The 19,860-nt window shown below is 41.2% G+C and overlaps 1 protein-coding gene across 5 annotated transcripts in view; it reads right to left on the reverse strand.

The window, feature by feature from the left end:
* pdzd2 (PDZ domain containing 2) overlaps positions 1-19,860 on the reverse strand; it is a 66,496-nt gene that overhangs the window by 37,335 nt on the left and 9,301 nt on the right. For 3 of the 5 annotated variants that reach the window (XM_077001068.1, XM_077001066.1, XM_077001067.1), the window contains exon 2: positions 16,718-17,658. In XM_077001068.1, the coding sequence (XP_076857183.1) occupies positions 16,718-17,226 (509 nt within the window). In that variant the 5' untranslated portion in view covers positions 17,227-17,658. Of the gene's footprint in view, positions 1-8,367; positions 9,038-16,717; positions 17,659-19,860 lie in introns of those variants that run through there. The other 2 variants (XM_077001070.1, XM_077001069.1) reach the window with 2 other exon arrangements.

Genomic DNA, 19,860 nt, shown 5'->3' on the forward strand with positions numbered 1-19,860 from the left:
AACTGCTCACACCAAAATGCACATCGAAACAATACAAGAATAAAGCAATGTCTAGTGAAAACCAGCATGGCAGCCTTTATCGGTAATTAGCTGAATCCTTCCCACAGCCCCTACAGTTTACACTGTAAGATTAATAAATGTATTATAATTCCATATGAATACCAACACCCTGCTGCTGTAATTCAGATAAGTATTTACATGTTTATTCAATGAAATATGTAAATGGATTTATATTTGATCTCTTGCATAAAGTCTAAAAACGTAATGACATAAATAACAGAACAAAGACAGGCATGCCGTAAATAGTGAGTCTGTAGGGACTCTTCCCAGCAGCTCTGGAATAACGCGCACCAGCACAGGCCAGACGTCTCAGGCACTTTGATGAAATTTGTTCTTCTGACACAGCTTCATGCTGCATTATGCTTTCAGCTGGCATGAGAATACAGGAGTCCATACCTTCACATTTCTCTTCTTCATCTTTGTTCAGCTAAAATGCCAATTCTCTGACCCAGTTCTGCTATGGATCAATTTTTGTCCCAGTATAAACGAAGACATACATGCACACACACACACACACACACACACACACACACACACACACACACGTGCATGGTACACACACAAATACACGTGCACAAACACATACACACACAAATGCACTGGTTGCCAGTAACATACATAATCGAGTTTATTGTTGATTTTCAAAGCTTTGAAGGGTGTGTTTGCCACCTTACATCTCTGACCTCTTGAGCCCGTATTCAACCTCACGTGTTTTAAGATCCACCAATCTGCTGCTAATGGCCACTCCACAGTCTCTCTTCATCTCTAAAGGTGTTCCCAAACTGTGGATCAAACTGCCGCTCTATACATCCTCCACTGCTGATATTTTAGAGTCTAGTTTGAAAACTCATCTGTACTCTCAGACTTCTTCTTAAATTGTACTTTGCCCTACAGTATATGTCCAGGTAATATTTCTATTCCTATTTGGTTATTATATTTTATTTAATATTCTATGAGGCATGTTCTTTTGTTTCATATCTGTCTCTTTATGAATATGTACAGCGCTTGGGCTGACTTCTGGAGTCTTTTAACCATGCTTCAGAAATGCAATGACTTGACATGATGACACAGTAGAAACAGTATGTGCTACACCAGAAATGTTCAGCCTCTACATTTACCATTCAGCCTCTACATTTAACATTCGTAAATACATACAAATACAAATACATTCGTAAATATAAAAATATCATCCAAACTCCCAAAGGTATGAGCTGCTGTGATCATCCATTGCTCAGCATTGTTACATAAACTGCTTAATCTCTCTGGAATGCCAACTGTCTTACAGTCCTTTCATCTGAACTTTACTATTTCCATGGTAGAACAGAGATTTCTCTGGCATCCTCAAAGATGCATGTCTAAACATCTTTACTCATGATGCCACTTCTCTGTTCTATTACAAACAGGTTATCAGATAAACGGGATCCTGGGGAAGAAACCACTTCAACATAAAATAACTACGTAGCATAAATAGTTATGTCACAGATTAAGTACCTTTTAGCCAGTTTTACTCCACACAATACTTCATATAGTGAGGATAGTTGTTTGCTTTGAGTACAAGATCACAGTATTTGCAATATTTGATGACATTTACCAATCATAGATAGATAGATAGATAGATAGATAGATAGATAGATAGATAGATAGATAGATAGATAGATAGATAGATAGATAGATAGATACTTTATTGATCCCACAGGGAAATTCTTGAACAGTTCTCCCTCAGCACGTGTGTGGCATGACCAAGTTCAGTCATCACCTTATGCCACCCCAAGAAACCACATGTTCACCATTAGGCGAGAGCTGGGCAGTAAACACTATCTCTGTCCAGACTTGCTTCTCAAAAAACTTGTCACAAATGGGCAATCTGATGAAGACCAAACAACAAAGAAAAAAACAAAACATAACAAAACAAACAAAAAAACCCCCCAAGCCATGACCTCAGCTTTGGGCGCGCTGACAAGGAATTTGGCTGCTATAAAGCGCTAATGGGGCACAGTGAAACGGAACAGCACTCCCAGCCGCGCTGCTCCTCGAGAGGCAAAGCTACGGCTCTGTTACAGCGCGGTGGGGGAAGCCGGTACGACAGGCTTCCACATGTCTCCAACGGAACGGAGACCAGCACATGGCAAACCAGGACCTGTCAAGTCTCGGATTTCTGAGGCCATGGTTTTCTGAGAGAGGGCCGGCCTGATTGGCCGACGAGATTTTGAAGTTCTGCAGTGAGAGATGGTGTGTTGGTGCACCTGGGTGTTGGCAGGCACCTGCATTACCATGGGCAACATCACGCAGAGGTCACGGTAACAACATCTGACATGTTTCAGAGTGTAATTAAAAGCAAATCTGAACAAAAATTGTGACTGTGGCTGGGTTTACTATGCACAGAAGACTAAAGAAACAGTTAAAGGAAACAATAAACTATTCAAGAAACTATTTCAGTGATTTAACTTTTCAAATATAATTGACATAAACATTTGTGAAATTTTTGGATATATTTTAGACTTTAGAGAAACCTACGCCACACGTCTGGAGGAAAAATATGTGTTCTTCTAGGTGTTCGTATGTGCACCACCAATATCCAGAACCCATGTGTGCACCTGGCCATCACATGCTGTAAAGATCTGGCATCATCCTGAGGATTGGCCCAAGCAATGCGAAGCAGAGCATGGAGATCGTATTTCTTGGGTTGGATTTGGATGGCGCATAGCAGTGCTCACCATGACCCACCTATCGCTCGGCCCCACGGAAATTCCACTCAGAGCTATAAGGTTACGTTCTTTACATTACTGCACCACAGTGTCTTGGTGGTCTCCCCATTCCACTGGACCATGATCATCTTCAGCACGGCAGTGTGAGAGGAGGAGGGCGCCTGCCAAAGTACGCAGACTTAAAGTAGATGTTCTCCAGGGCCATGGTCGGGGAGTAGAAAGCAACATATGTCGGGCTGCTGTAAAGGCGGAGGTCGGGGTTCCTGCTGTGGTGCTCCAGACACTATAAAGGAAATCTCCCAACTGTACCACCTCTGGCCCCTAGTTGAAGGAGTCTATGATTATTTTCACCTGACATATCTGACCTGTGATTTACCAGCAATGGGAGAGTCAGATTGTTCCAACTTTTAACAAACAACAAATGGATGTGTGTGGCAGTCAAGGAATATGGACATCATCCTGTCTAACCAGCTATGGATGAAGGATCAACCCACTGCCCTGGCCCTTCTCACCACCCTCACTTCCTATACATACTGTAATAATAAACTAAACCTGTTGAACTACACCCCTCCTTCCCTGAAAATACAATAACCAGTAGAATATAAAAAGTGGATTTTGTTAGCTCAGAATAACTCAATGAATAACTTGAATAATGAATAACTTGAATAATGAATAACTCGAAAGGAACAAGTGACTGTGCCATCACAAGACCTAGAAAAAGAGTTATTAGTATACAGTAAGTATCATTTGGTCCATACAGTAAACATCTTATTGTAGAACAAGCATTGTGTAAAAACATGTTAATCTTGAAAAACTAGCATATTAACTAACACAACAAATCAGGTTAACAGAAATTTCTATTTCTGAATGCAACATCGAATGACAAATCATATTACCATATTACCACATTAACAATTTCCATAAAAGTACTGTTTGAAGCAGAACATTTCACTGTAGCTACTGTTCAACGCACCAACATGGCGCTGGAAGAATACTGTGTAGCATAGCCATATAATAGTGGCTATTTGTTTACTAGCTTCTTCACCCAAGCAAGGTTGCAGAGTTGACATTTAGGTGAAAAAGTCAAAACAATGAAACCATAAATGAGAACAGGACACTGCCATATCACTAAAACATCTCAGTGCCACTGTAGGCAACACTGGATATGTGATTCATCATCACATATCCAGTAAACTAACCTAAAAAACTTAAGGGGAAACAGCCCTCTCTAATCTGTAGTCAACACATGGAAAAGGAATTTATGTGGCCTACATGAAAGTGGCAAGGGGGAGCTTCAATAAAAACCGGCCCTGAATCTATGAAGAGGTTCATTTAGACCTGGATTCCAGAGGGCAAATACTGAACAGGTATTAAGGCCTTTTAGCTTAATTATATGGAATGCATTACCCAAAACCGCAGATTAATTCTCAAAATGAATAGCTGGTAAGAAAAATAGGCCACATCTTAGTGGTAAGATTTAGTATAGTCATCGGAAGAAAGCTTTGAAAAGTAAGCATATATCTTGAAAACATATAGTTTTGAATCAACACCCAATGACCACAGTAATGTTTGTAGAAGCATAATCTACAAATTAGGTGACCAGATACATGAAATAACCTGACATTTTATTCACAACCTGAAATGTAATGAAGACCTGGTACTCAGCTGTGCAGTAGCAGCAGTGCAAGTGTCTGCCGAGTGGACAGATGAGGGGACACGCACGGGGCTTCATTAAACTGCTGAAGTGCGCTGTGATGAGCCGATTTCTGTGTGTAAGGGTGTCAATTTTGAACATAACCAGAAACAGGAAGCATACTTCACATTCTATAACTTCTTTAAATGTTTGCCAGAAAAGGGTGATTACAATAGTGATATTTCATAGGCTTTGAGTTGTTTATTTTTCATTTGCGTGTCTGCTGTCTGTCAAAGATGACGTTAAGATTCTGGGTTTGAGTAGTTTGGACAGATATGCATCAGGAACCACCAATGAAAATGTACTTTTAAGAGAAGACGAACACTGAATAGGATGAAACTTCATGACAAGTTAAGTTTGAGAACAGCATACAAAACAATCAGGACACCTCAAGAACACTCCGCTTCCAGAGAATGCAGACACCATTAGCTAGAGACAAGCCACCTCTCCAGCTGGGCTAATTCCTTCCAGTGGCCTTCACTAGTTTTTCAACACATCACTGCCCATACCACTTAAATTGGACTATGTTGACATTACTGTATTCACATACTGTGTTACATACAGGCGCCAGTCAGATTTACAACTAGTTTTAAACTTAGCATTTCGATTAATTATGATGCTAGTTAGCAAAGTATTCCTTGCTAGTATTTCCTTGCTAATATTCCTTGCTGGTTTATTAGTCTTCAATCAGGTGTCATAATGTGACCCAACATATTTCGCAAGATATGTCTGAATATATGGCATGTGTGTAGAGAGGCTATAGCAGGACTGACATGCAAATCCAAAATGTTACATTTAAATGCGAAATGACCAGATACTGACAAACATATACATCTCAAAACATTACAAAACCCTTGTAACAATGGATTTAAATTCCCTGCTTTTTGATTCTATGTTTAGTGAAAGGAATAGATATCCTGATATAAACCCATTAAAATATCAGTAATCACATGATGAAAGTGGTAATCTAGAATGGATTATTGACTTTGACATTACACAGACAATTATATAGGTAGAAAACATCCTGCTGAACTTTAGAAATAAGCACCAATTTTAGTCCTTAGTCATTTTAGGTGACGTTCTGACACCATAATTATGCTATACCTGTCTAAATATGCATTTACTTCCTCGGTTTCTCATTGTTTTGAAATTATTCACAGTAATTACTTTCGTTTTTAAATAAAATGTCACTTAACAGGATAAACCAATTAACTTCCAAGAAAAATATTGTGAGCTGTTTTAACTGATTTCACATACTGATATAATTGGTTTCCTGATTGATTTAAGATGAGATTCTGAAACTTGTCACATCTTTTGTGATCATATTAATTTGGGAGCATAACCTGAAGTATTAAAGTACAACTGCAGGGAGCTCATTCCAATCTGTGGTGGGGAACTGAAAGAATTATCTCACTCAGCCTTATTAACCAGTCTAGGGAGAGGAAATGGTGCCCGCCACAAGCCCCTCTGAAACCAGATTCATCAGACCGAACATGCTGAGATGGAGGACAAGACTTAATTGTGCAAACATTCTTTGGAGCAGAAACCCACCCTCACCATCTTCTAAAGGAGCTTCATATAAATGAGGCTGAGTGTGTGCCAGTTAGTTTGAGAGTCTGGTTTTCAAACCAGCTGACCAATCTGGTAGCTCTGAAATGCCAGCCAACATAAGGTTCCTATTATCATATAATCATCTCAATGTAATTAGGAACTCACTCAAAACAGAGCGAAACCGAGGACGAAAAACAACGATAGGGTTAACCTGTCATATGCAACACATAATAGCCCAAGGGTGATATTTATTACTCTGTTATACTCTATAATTTTTTACAACTACTTTATTGTAGATCCAAGATATTATCTTAGTTAACAGGCCATGTAACTGAAATATATCATGAAAGACAAAAGCATACAACTGCTGCCTACAAAGTACACAATAAAATATAGCCAGTGCATCACAAAAGAAGCCACTAGAAACAATCAAGAACACAAAATAAGGTCAACCTCAAGTCAAGCTGAATGACACTACAGTCAGAGGCAAAAGCAAACTCACAAACATAAACAAAGGGACAGAAAAAGCAAACCAGATCAGCATCTGAAATTACTGTCACCACAGAGACAGATGGCCTTCTACCAGATGGAGTTGTGAAAAACAAAAACTAAATTATTGTTTTGGACATCAAATATGACCCAAACAAAACCGAGGCTAAGCTCAGCCACCACATCCTCTGTAATACTTTAAAAATTTCACAAGCACTACAATAATTGCATGTTATTAATAACAAAATACTCACAAGAAGTTTTCTTTTTCTATCATTGCAGTGTTAAAACAGTCTAGGGTCATTAAAATAAACAGCAATAAGAAAAGTCTGATTTTCTCTGATTCTTTTCAGGGAGGCGAGTTTATGATGATGTGTTGTGGTTGTCCCATGTGAATATATGTGGACCATGAATACAAAAGTGACATCACATAAGCGAATCGCAACTGCTATCACAATAATGGTCCAAAAAATTGTAGTTTTCTTTCAATTGTTCAGCTCTGTTTCTGGCCCATACTAGCAAATCTTCTCCAACAATCACAAACATAGATGATAGATAGAAATGAGACAGTTTCACAAAACTACCAACAAGTACAAAGAGCTGTAACACAATTTTCATAAAAAATTAAAGCAATGGTCTTTTAACCTGTTGAAACTATAACCTTCAACCTGTTCACACTATAAATCAAAAAATTATAAAATGACATGGATAATCATCAAAATGAACACGAAGTATAAACACAATAAAATGGCAGGATTAGGACCTACCCTTTGGATTACCTGGAGTAGGACCTACCCTTCAGGATTACCAGTTGACAACCAAACAGGAAAGTCATGCAGCCCTGAGAAGACTGCAGATAGCACAAAATCATGTTTCTCATGGAACAGCTTATTGTGTCTTTGAAAACGAAAAACTACTTTACGCTAATTTACAAATTTCAGCTAATGACATGGTATTTTCAGAAGTCTTTGTAAGAACAGGGAGAAAGCAGAGTGTATCCATCTTTGTCTAGTGCTCGAGGGGAGCTTATGTGACTCAGAGATAAGTAGATTTATCTTCTCCACTTACACACTACACCCACAGAAACAGCATGCTTCCAACTGCAGTGTAAAACACTCTCAACATATGCAGTCCATGATCCTGATTTATCTGAATGTGAGTGTACATGCAAACACGCAGCATGAATATGACAACATGCTTTTCAAAGTGATCTTCTAATTCTAAGATAAACATTAATTGGATAAGACTGCAGTTCCCTGAAATAGCCCATCCCTTACTAATTTTCTTGTAATTGTTAATGTTCTCATTAACAATAATTGTCAGTGAAATTCAATACTATGCTCAATATTATCCATAGGCCTAGGATTGAGTCTGTCCAAGACTAAGGACTGACCACACAGGGAAAGAAGTAACAGGCCATCCTTGTACGACTTATTTATTTCTAAAGAAAGCGTGGCAGATGCTTTGAGACTCTTAATTACATTTATGGTAGAATTAACAGAATTTTTTTTTTCCAAGAAAAGGAAAGACTGGTTCAAGGCCACTAATATGTAAGTGTTCTAAATTGCTAGTTTTAGTTTAAACGAAGTGAGTGACCATTTTTTAAAAATATTAAATTATAAGAATTAAGATCATTCAATAATTTTGGAGCGTGTATCTAGTCTAACAGAGAATCAGGGGGTCGTGATTATTACAGATTTCACAGATCTAACGGTTTTAATGGGTTAAAATAACAAACCAGCTGCATACTTGAAATATAGCACTGGAAGGATAAAAGCCAAAGAAAGCAGCCCACTTGAAATCTAACCGAGCTGTTTAATAGGCGACAGTGTTACTTTAGGATTGATAAGTTACAGAAATGTATTCTACCTTAGGTTTTATTACAATTCCATCTTCACCTGTGACTCCAGGCGGGGACTTCGCTGACAGCCGACTTGCGCGTTGATTTAACCGTGAAAGATTAGCGGTTTCATGAGCACGATAATCCGCAGTGAGCAATCGTAGATGTGAAAATATTTCTGTTTTAGCACTCAGACATAAGTCTTTCATCAGCTCTTTGCTGCGTTGTGCTAAACTCTAGACACTTTCCCCCCGTGGAGTGGCTGCTGAATGCGAGAGGACTTGTGGAGAGGCTCGCGCTCTTCCTCTGTCCTTGGTCCTCTCGCGCACGCAGTTTGAGCGCTGCGAGGTTTTCGAATGCGGACGCGTCTGTTCTCAGCTCAAAAATCCTTCGTAGCCTTCACTATTCTCAGAAGCATCTTCCAACTTCAGTTTGCTCAGCACGCGGTTTATCTGAACTACAATATCAGATGTTTTTTGTCCTTGTCCCGCCCCTTCCCACGACCAGTAGTCTGGAGAGTCTTTTAATCTGGCGGTGATGTATACATAATGGTCGTATAATTCTCAGGACTCAGTACAAACTAACCGAGATTCCTTGAACTGTTTCAACTGTATGTTCAGAGAAAACGATATTTCAGTGAAGTGTCCAAAGAGTGGGTTCACTGCTTTTGTGCAACCAAGCACAGAAAGCATTGTTTTTAAAACACACGCGCTTGATCTTCTCGTAAAAAACATACATGTCCTTGAACATATTCTTCAGACAGTTGTTCTGGAAACATCCTTCAAAGGACTATAACAGTCCTATAGTGCACTGAAGTGCTCTCTAAATCTTAACTCCCAAAGTAATAAACTTTTTATAGCCTCTCTTATGATCATTTAATCACGTGTTTGGGACTTTCATTATCAGCATTATAAAATGATACAGTGAATAATAGAACATTATAGGCTATTTTATTAAATTAAAATGAACATTTATCAAATGTAATAGAAGTGGACGTGAAGGCTCATAGCTGTCACTGAGCAGAATGATTTTCGTGCGTTACTTCCTGTTTTGAATGTGACATGTAACCAGTCACGTGACCAACAGCATCTAGTAGCATAGAGGACGTGAATATTATCGTGTACCTATACGACTTTCCAGAAATAATAATTTGATATTAGCTGTTATAAGAATAAATAATTAAATGCTTGTATTTTAGCTGTCCCTGATTTCTTCCGATGTTGCCATCTATCTCTGAATTGAATGTACAGTACTGCAGATTCTGAGCTGTAACAAAATAAGTTACGAGGAGCCATCCATCAAGCCGTCATCACGACGTCCGAGTCCATCGGCAGATTTCCACTTTACCACTCCTTTATGAAGATCAGATTCCGTACAGCGTACGTAGGACTGCAAAGAAACCTATAAATGAGATTTATCTACAAACAAGGTTAGGTACTGGAAGGGAAAGAGCAATGTATGGGTGTTTCACGTTTGTTGAGGGACGTTTCGTTCAGTTGTAACCGCAGCTGCATTCTTAACTGGTGAGGTCAACTACATGATGACTCTGAGTTTATGATAGTGGTAAATCAGTGAAATGGACGCTTAAAGACAGTACCGTGTGACAATTCATAAGATAAAATATTTTTCTCTCTCTCTCTCTCCCTCTCTCTGTCTTTCTCATAAAAAAAACTAGTATGCAACTAAATAGAGAAAATACACTTTACCATATTTTACTGCTTAGGGCAAATACATCACACCAATAAATATGTAAACTAATAAAAAATGTCTTTGCTTTCCGCTGATTTCATTTCCATGAGCAGCACCTGAGCTTCCACTGACTGGCTGTCTCCTGCCAAAGCCTCCTTTCATTACACAGGACATCCCATCTCTGGCGGCTGTCTGGGCACACATTCTTCACATAACTGAAGTTTTGTGGGGAAATGTCCTAAAGACACTAACATCATTCACAGCCCTTACCCACTCTGAGAAGATGAGTAGGCCTATATAAATGTACTCGAAAAGTACTTTAATATACAGAGCAATATAAGGAACATGACCATATTGACCACACAGGATTTGGACTGATTATTAGATTTTATTTCAAAGTTCTTTAATGCATTAAGCTTTGATGTACGTTTATTTATAACTATATTGTATGAAGCATTTCAAATGACTGAATCGTGGATATGTTCAAAGTTCAAAACGAACTAGTTAAAACACCAATAAATAAATAAATTTCACTATGTGACATCAACTGGGCTAAACGTTTAGTTCAAAGGAAAATTACATTTCCAATGAGCATTGTTTAGAGCCGTGACTTTAACATCATATTGTATGGTTGAACGTTTTAAATGTAATGTTTTAAATGCAGAGAAAACCAAATAAGGGTATTGCGACATACGTTTGTAAAGACCTTTGCACTGCTGCCATCTTGTGGATAAAACATTCACAATGAAACGTCATTCCAGTGAAAAAGATATGCCTTGCAACAAAAAATTAAAATACCTCAGCTCTAGAATCAAAAGCTGAACCACAATTATCACATCATGATACCACATGATGAAATATTAAAAATATATTTATTTCACTGTTCCTTGTGCTGGTGTTTATGTTTCTATGTGTTTTGGTTGTCCCCTCCTCTTTATTTATTACCATGCCTCTTGTTATCGTGTTCAGCTGTTTACAGTTCTGTGTATATGATTAGTTTGGCATTTAAGGTCTTTGTGTTTGGTGTTTCAGGGCTGGTTATTGTTCTATGTAAGTCACGCGTATTTCTTGTTATTGATCCATTACTGTGTCTCTTTACGAGTATTCTGTGTTTCGTTCATTCATGCCTAAGCCCTGTTTATGTCTTTGTTATCTTTCTGTTTATGACTACCCTGCGTATATGACCATGGACTGTGGCTACGACTCTGAGGGGTTATGGATCGTCGCTCGTCACAGCATTGGCGTCCGCCTATAAATTGCTCCACGATCGCACCCGCATCACAGAGAAGCACAAAGGTGTCTGGCACACATCTCTGTGTCTGACCAGGTTGCAACTGAGGCACAGGCGTTGTAGTGTTCACCTGTGCGGATACCCTGGTATCTGCGGTCAGCATCTTCAAAGCCTCTTCCACATTCTGCCGCCCATACCTTCTTGTCACACTCCAGCCCCTGCTTTCCACATGCAGTCATGGTCATTGTTTACAACTGCCACATAGCCAAACTTGAAGGAATATAAGAGACAGTATATCTGGATTGTGCTACCCTAATCCCCCACCCCTTAAGTGGGCAGGGAGTTTTGGGGGGTTTTCCTGCTCAATTTTGCAGTGAAGCTTCTATAGTACATGAATGGCATGAGATTTAATCTTATATAAGCAAACCACCATGTGGCAGTACGGATTTTCTTCGTGGAACTCAAAACAGGAACCTATGCAGTTTATACTGTCAGGCTGTCAGGAGCACCAAAGTATTCACTGACCACCAGATATAAAGCCCCATTCGGCCCTCAGACATTACACAGCATAGGAACAATGAACATGACACACACCAGACACAACAGACTCGAGTCCAGTTCAGTACGACTGAGCTGTGCTTATGGTCAAGACTGGTTTGCTTGTTTGTACAATGAAACGCTGTTACAGCCATTACAATACTGCACTACTGTTACCGCATGACAGTTTTACGCTAACCAGGACAAGATAAGCTTTGTTTCACACTAACTATGCAAATTGTTTGGTGCTCTACATGGAAACTGTAATTGTGTAAAATTAGCTGACCACTGAATATATGTGAGGAGACTGAAATTCTTTTTGTTTTGTTAAACTTTCCCTATTTCTCTCAGTCCACAGTTGCTCCCAGGGAGGCTGAAAACTGTCACATGCTCCCTCTGATGCACACGCAGTTAACTGCATCTTTTCAAACTGCCACACATACAATGTCAGAGGGGCGTAACACATTCGGAAGTCAGGGCTAAATTTGAGCTATCCAACCCTTCTTGCTGCATGAGCAACAGATGCCCAGGATTAGTTTGTCTTGTTGTGATTGACAGGGGAGAGAGAGAGAGACAGAATGGCACCCCTCCCTCTCTGAGAGCAGAACAGACTGGAATCTATTAAAACTGGTGTGCCTTAACTGCAGGCTGTGTTAATATACCAATTGGATGGGATATAGCCTAACTGTTTAAATGTGGCGTGCACAGACAGTACTGGATTCTAATAAAACTGAAAGTTTTAGTTCATACAATACCAGAGCACTAATTTCAAATGCTTTGATCATTGTACCACACCTTTTTATCTGAAAACTTTTCGTTTGGAACTTTTGTAACCTTTGTGATTACAAAAAGCAACAAACAATGAATGATAATTAGAAGCCCTTGTCAGCTTTTTCAACCCACAGCCTTTCATCGGAATTAACTCCTGTCTTCCACTGTGGGAACGTCTCCTTGATCAACCAAATTTCAGATGAGTTACGGTTTCCTCTCTAAGCCATGGCAAAAGTGCAAAGTCAGGCATCATTTATGCCAGGGAAACTATGGCGAGCTTATCCGTCATTCATCCGAGGGGTGAAGACCATAACCACTGTGCGCTGGCCCTCGGAGGGACGACGCGGAGGGGAGCGCTATCACAGTTCAAAGCAAACAAAGAATACAAGTGCTAACTCACAGGGGGCTTTGATCTTTACCACTGAAAACAGGCAGACTCGTGATTGTGGTCTTGTGAGGACAGATGAGTGGGATTGATGGTATTTTGCAATTAAATCACTGTGGCACCATGACACCGTATACGTCTATAAAAACTCATTATGACAGAAACTGTGGCTGACAAATTAGAATGAGGGTAGTCTGATCCTTTCTTTATTTTCACCTTGATTCTAAACTGTTTCCTGCCAGATATTTGTGGTCAATTCCAAGCTGCATCCAAGGTCTCTGGAAAATTCTTTTTCAAACAACTCCTAAATGAGCAGCTGGCTGCTCAAAACCTGTTTGATCTATTGGTTGTGGTCTGACATTTCAAAAATGGGCAGAGCATTAAAACATTCTGTGACAATTTCTCTGAATCCAGCACTCCAATTTATGGAAAAACGTGTCATGGTTGCTGTAGCGCTTCTTTCTAACGGTATCATTCCTGCCCTCATGAAGCCATCTCTCCCGCTGGCCATGTGAAGAACGCTCTGCGTTGCCTGGAGGAGCTCCACTGAGCTATACTCCATGCTCTCCACACACAGATGCTGAGCCAGGCTATAAAAAAGGGAAAGTCGTCCAAAATTACAAGAAGACACATTAAACTTGGTGCTTTGCTGGCAAGCTTTTTTGAGGCCCTTTTGAGTACAGAACGAATTAACATGGAAACTTGATAAAAAAATTAAGCCATCAAAGGGTTTCAAGAGAGTGGGGGGTGGATTCAGCTTAGGTTCAGCTCCACACCTTTGAACGTGTTCTCCAGCCCAGCGCTCATGCCAAACCTTCTATGGGAACAAGCAGCTGGAGTGCTCATCCAGGGATCCAGAATTTGTAGGTCAGACAGCCTACGTCACAGGTAAGATGAGAGAGCAGAGTCTGGTGATTATATTTTCCTGTGGTTGGGCATTGCAGTTCCTCCTTCGACCAGGTCCATTTTCATGCAGTCTCAAAACTGAGTGCCTGATCTTATTTGAGATGCAAGCATCTACAGCAGAAAACATGGCACTTTTTGGCACTTTTTTTTCCTTATTCACCTGTAAAGTCAAATAATGCTGTCTAGTTTACAAAACTGCTTTTCCTGGTCTGAACAGTAAAAACTGACCTTCACTGATTAACTGGTTTCCTGGTTGTGTTTTTAAATGCTTTACAGCTGATGAAGATGCTACCTGCTTTGCTGAGAACAGTAGTCCATTACGATATCATATTATATTATAACTTAATAATATACAGGCTGTAACTGGATCACTCTTTTTAAACTTCAAATTCTTAGTCGCCTGAGCTACAATCAGCTCAACAAAACTGGAAATTAGAAATTAGAAAGAAATATAATACCTATCTTTTTCATGTCCACCACACTAAACATGGTTAAGGATACTTTTCCTCAGCAAATCTTTTTCTACCACATCAGTGCCACTAATGTAATCTCCTCTGGACATTAGTAACTACTGGAGTGCAGCCTAAATGTTGTAAAATGCTTTGTAAAAGGTTTATTAAAATTTGCCTAATAATCTAATCCAATAATCTACAATCGACATTCATATGTCATGGAATCGATGAGATGCTTTCATCTCCAGTAGTGACCCATCGTGATGATTTGATCACTGCTTTTGGTTTAAACATCTATCTGCTCCTGAATGTGGCTGCCGTGTTAGTGTCCCAGATGTCTTGACGCCTACAGCTTTTCCTTTAGCTGAGAGCGTGATATGTCTGTGAGGACAGGTTCCTGGGAGGAAGAGCTTCATGATCAAAAGCTCGCGCCCCTCCCAGGAACCTCCTCCCTTTCCCACATCGTGTCCTCCGTCCGTTCGCACAGAGGGTGAGGCTGGTTTGGGCTGCTCCAAGGGCAAACTCTGTGCCTCCTCAGCAAAACTTCCCATTGTTAATCAGCGAAACATACACAGCCTAATTACAGAGTACAACCGCAAAGGACAAAACGCACTAAATAAGCAACAGTGGGTACATTATTCATACTGGTTAAACACAGAGGGAGATGGTTTATGTACATTTGCTGCTTGTAGCCATTTTATATTGTTGTCTACATTTTAATACATTTTGTACTGCTGGCTATGGATTAGCCAATTAGACAAGCAGTACACAAATAGAACAATCTGGCCGCCAGCTAGGAACCCGTGCGCCAGTTCCCGTGGTATTCAGGTTTTCACTACCCCATGATTTGGCCACAGTGGTATGTAAGCCTAAGAAGGGTACTGCACCAGACAAATCAGTTGTTTTGAAATCCCTTCCAAGTACATATTTCTGTTTAGGCTATAAATAGCCCACATATTCAGTGTTATATTATGTTCCAAAATGTTTTAGTTTTTGTCCCTAGGCACTGGCACACATTGTAATGTTATAATTTTTCCAAAGGTTCCTTGGCAAGACGCGGTAGAGAAAGCATGATGCTTTATCTCAGTAATGGGTAATAACACCATCCCCAGCACAGAACTGAATGAATGAACTGTGATTAATACAGCGAAAAGATCCATGTACCAATTTTTGTCCATGACCTCTGTTTCATCAGACTGGGACTCTTGGCAGTGCTAATGAGGGCAGACAGCTTCCCCAGATGGAAGGCCAGATTGGAGTGACAAGAGGCTGGCTACGCTCTAACACACACATCATACTCCGAGTTGGCAGAACTGGACCGCACTGGGGGCAGGGGCACGTTCTCTGGCCGGGGTCCAATCTCAGCACAGTAAGCATGCATGTGACGTGCCTTTTACCTTTGACCCAGCCACACATCTGTGCAGGATAAGCACTGCGAGGGTGTCAGGCATGCAGATGTTTCACAGGACGGTTTAGGAAGACAGGTTGTCTTTACTGGAACTGCTGTCTGAATGTCTGAATTAGCTGTTGGTGTTAGCAAGTCATGTACATCTACAAACAAATGAAATTGCATTTAACAGTGCATTTCCTTACTTATATCACAAAAATTATTCTTGACATATTTAATCCAACAAAAAGGGGAAGTCAGTGAATTTGACAAGGTCGAGTTGTGTCTGATGGTGACGGGGCTTGATTGTCATAACAACAGAGATTAAAGTATCCCTGATGTGCTGTTTCAAAAAAGTACAGCAGGAACCGGGTTGAACTTCAGGTTAAGAGGAGTTTCCTGTAACATGAGGGCTTATGCAGGATGCTGTCTTTGAAACAAATAAATGAACACGTAGCACACACGGGGGTGGGGGGGGGGGACGCGGGGGGACGCCGACCCCCCACTTATTTTAACAGGGGGGATGCATCCCCCCCAGTGGTGTAGTGGGAGTGTGTAGCGGGGGAACAGCGACCCCCCACTTATTTTAACTGGATGTTGCTCTTGCTGAGATTGTTATGTCAAACGCTAGGTTTATACATAGGTTTATACATGATACGTTAGTAATTCACCAACTCCTGGCGCTCGATCTCCCCCCCGCTCAACAACTTACGATTCCCCCCCCCCCCCCCCCAACAACTTACAGTACAATCGCTACACCGCCACACCAAAAACGACCCCCCACTTATTTTTTTAGGACTACACCACTGCACGGGACCATGTTTGAACAATGATGACACACATACACAACACAGATACACACCTATATACACAGACGCTAACAACATACACGTGTGACACATGTGTTTTGCAAAGATGCCAGCCCTCCTAACCAAACACCAATGCATATGAAGACCATAGATTTTCAGGAAACATATGCACACAAAATGTAAGTGTAAAGGATCACCCCCAAGGGTCCTACCTGGCTCCAGTCACGTCTACCCCGACCATCAGCTGCCCATTAAGGGACAGAAGCTCATCTCGTAGCTTGATGTCCCCGCAGCGCGCCGCCGGGCTCCTCTTCCTCACCTCCGTTACCCAGATGCAGCCCACCTCCAGCACAGGCCCCTTATCCCCTTTCCTTCGCCTCCGCCGACTCTTCTTCTTGCCCTCGGGGTCCCCGAAGATGGGGATGTTGCCGAAGCTGAGGCCAAACTCGGGCCCATCCCCGTTGGCCTTGCTCAGGTACACCGCCCTCACCTCCACGTCCACCTCCTCTTTGGCCAGGCCGCCGTTGTACGGAGGGCCCTCGCAGTCGGTAAAGTTCAGCTGGATGTACTCCACCAGCTTGCGGATGGCGGCCCGGCACGGGCCGATGCTGCCCGCGTCCGTGCCGGGTTCATCCTCCCGGTCCTGGTCTCTGCTGTGAGCCCTCAGCCAACTCTCCAGCAGGGGCAGGTGGCTCAGCGCGTTCTCCTGGGTGATGGGCATCCTGGCTGCTGGTCCTGGGCCTCCTCCGCATGGTGGGCCGATGTTGCCCCGGACCACCCCACCCCCACTCCCTGCTCTGGGGTTGCCGTCAGCGGCAAGGGATCAGACGTGCAAAAGCTGGCTTTCTTCCATCTCGGTCTGGCTCTCTAAGAAAGCGCGATGCCCCTCAGACTTCAGACCTACAGCGCCGATGTCCCCTGGTGTTTCATTTGGCCTATGGAGGGCCATGATGTCATTCAAAAACACAAAAGGAGAGGGGAAGTTGAAGGGGAAAGCTTTCTACGCTACAAGGGGTAACCAGAGAAAACATGCCATTAGCCAGTCTGCGAGGTCCGTCCCAAATCCAATTGAAGTGCAGAAAAAAACAGAAATCACTGGAGCACTGCAAATAGGGGACTTAGATCCTGACTTCCAGGTGCCTCAGACATTCACCTAAAAACGGGAAGATTGAATCATCAATAGAACACAGAAAAATGTGTTCTTTACCTATTTAATTAGCTTGACTTTGTAGACATTAAAACAACAATTAATGCACAACCCACTGGCCAGATGTTACTATGGTTCAACTGAAGCTCTTTTTTAGCCAACCGCATTTCTGACATTTTTAAGTATACACTGTTGGCTGTGACCACAGTAAAATTGCTACTTTAGGTTTGGTCTCAAAATAGCATGTACTTGTGGTTCAGAAAAGCTACGTATACACAACTCGAGCTCACACATGTGCTTTGCCTGCACTCAGATGTTTGGTAAAGAAATATTAACGTGACTAATACAATGTATTTGAAAATACAATGTATTTGAATATTGCACATCAATAATGCACCAGTAAGGTAGATGAAGATAGATCAGTTGCAATGGGTCACCCAGTAAAAAAGTTAAACAAAAATAATAGTGATGGCATAAATGCATCCATTGTATGGGTATTAAGTATCCCTTGTGCACCACTTTAGATGTTTGGACTCAGTATATCTTACAGTATAAAAATACTATATATGCACCTACTAGTAACCCATCAGTTACCCACAGTGACGTACAATAGTCAATACCCAGGTTATGTTCTGGGTTCAATACCCAGGGATTATGTTCAATGGCTACATATGATTACTTCAGGCACTCAAAGTTACTCAAATACAAATATCTAATAATGTTGTGCAGTCAAAATGAGGCAAGAAACATCCACATAACGGTTCGATAGTTCTTACTGAGCGTTTATGACAATGCAGTGAATGAGAGGGTTAGGGTTAGGGTTAGGGTTACGCTAGGGTTAGGGTTAGGGTTAGTGTGTTAAAGGTTACTTTACTGCACCTTCCCCCATTTCCATCCAAAGCCAAACGCTGAGTGTCGTGCTTTGACATCCTGTCCCAGTGACACCACAGGGTCTGCACAGCCCAGACAGCCTCAGATCTTGAATCTAATAGGATTACCAATGCCTCCCCCTCCCTGTCACTTAAAATCACAATGACCACCCTCACTTCACCACTTCAGTCCTTGTGTGTTCAAGGCTAAGTGATATGTTGAAACAGTTTTAAAATAATCACCTCATTCATGATTATTCATTATTGACAGGGGATTTTTCCTCGTGGTCCCAGACACTGAAGTGTTTGCGAACATGCAGTGGCTAACGACACTGAAAACAGCTCCTGCCAATAACAACATCCTCAACACCCCCACTCCCAATGGCTGGCAACTCTTTTTTCCCCCATTGAACAAAGAACCAAGAGAACAAGACTGAAGACAATAGTTTTCTGAGTTCCACTCACCAATATTTGCCTCAAAGACCATTTGTCCTCAGTGTGACCCTCCAAACAAACCAGTGGTCTAAGTCAGAATGGAACATGATGGTGGTTCCTGTCCTTTTGAAGGACAGGAACCTGAAAGAAAGTATAAGTGATGCTGTTCACTTTGCTTCCTGGGCAATATGAACACTGCTCTCTGGCTGTAGTTAAGGTAAGAAGATTTGAGCCACACAGATCTAGCAATGTTATCAAAAGGCATATCTAAGACACAAAATAAACTATCAGCGATTACATTATACAATGGACAAAAGAACCTAACAGTATAAATACATTTGATGCTGTTGTAACACTGAACGATATCATCTTGGGCTGATTCTCATAACACTGGATAGTCAAGAAGGAGGAGTATAAATGAATTTAATTACCCTCTGGAAGGGAGAGAGGAATCAAAGGAAACACTAAGAAATGCATTAAGGACCTCTGTTAGCGTCATTACCATTTGTTCTTTTGACTGACAAAAAACATTGACGCTGCTGTCTCTTCTGCATTGGTGTTGCATTTCAGAAAAAAGCCTTTCCTGCTGCCTTGTTTCATTCAGTCCAAACAGTGAGGTAATGGAAGTTTAAAATAAAACTGATGACATGATTCCAGCAAGTATGAAAAAGCCAACGGCCCGATCTCGATGAAGAACCCCAGTCCAGCATTCACCAGTCCAACAAAGGCCAGTCCAAAAGTGTCTGCCACGCAGCGAGGGTGGTCTTTCACAAGCACTTGGGTTTTTCTGTTAAGTCCAGGTCGTTGAATATTCATGTCACTGCCCAGAATGTGCTAGTATGCCTGCTGGATTTCTTTTCATTGATATTAAGCTTGGTGGTTGTTGAAAAATGTAAGGCCTACT

Source organism: Brachyhypopomus gauderio, chromosome 3 (genome assembly GCF_052324685.1).
Source record: "Brachyhypopomus gauderio isolate BG-103 chromosome 3, BGAUD_0.2, whole genome shotgun sequence".
In the NCBI taxonomy this organism is placed as follows: Eukaryota; Metazoa; Chordata; class Actinopteri; order Gymnotiformes; family Hypopomidae; genus Brachyhypopomus; species Brachyhypopomus gauderio.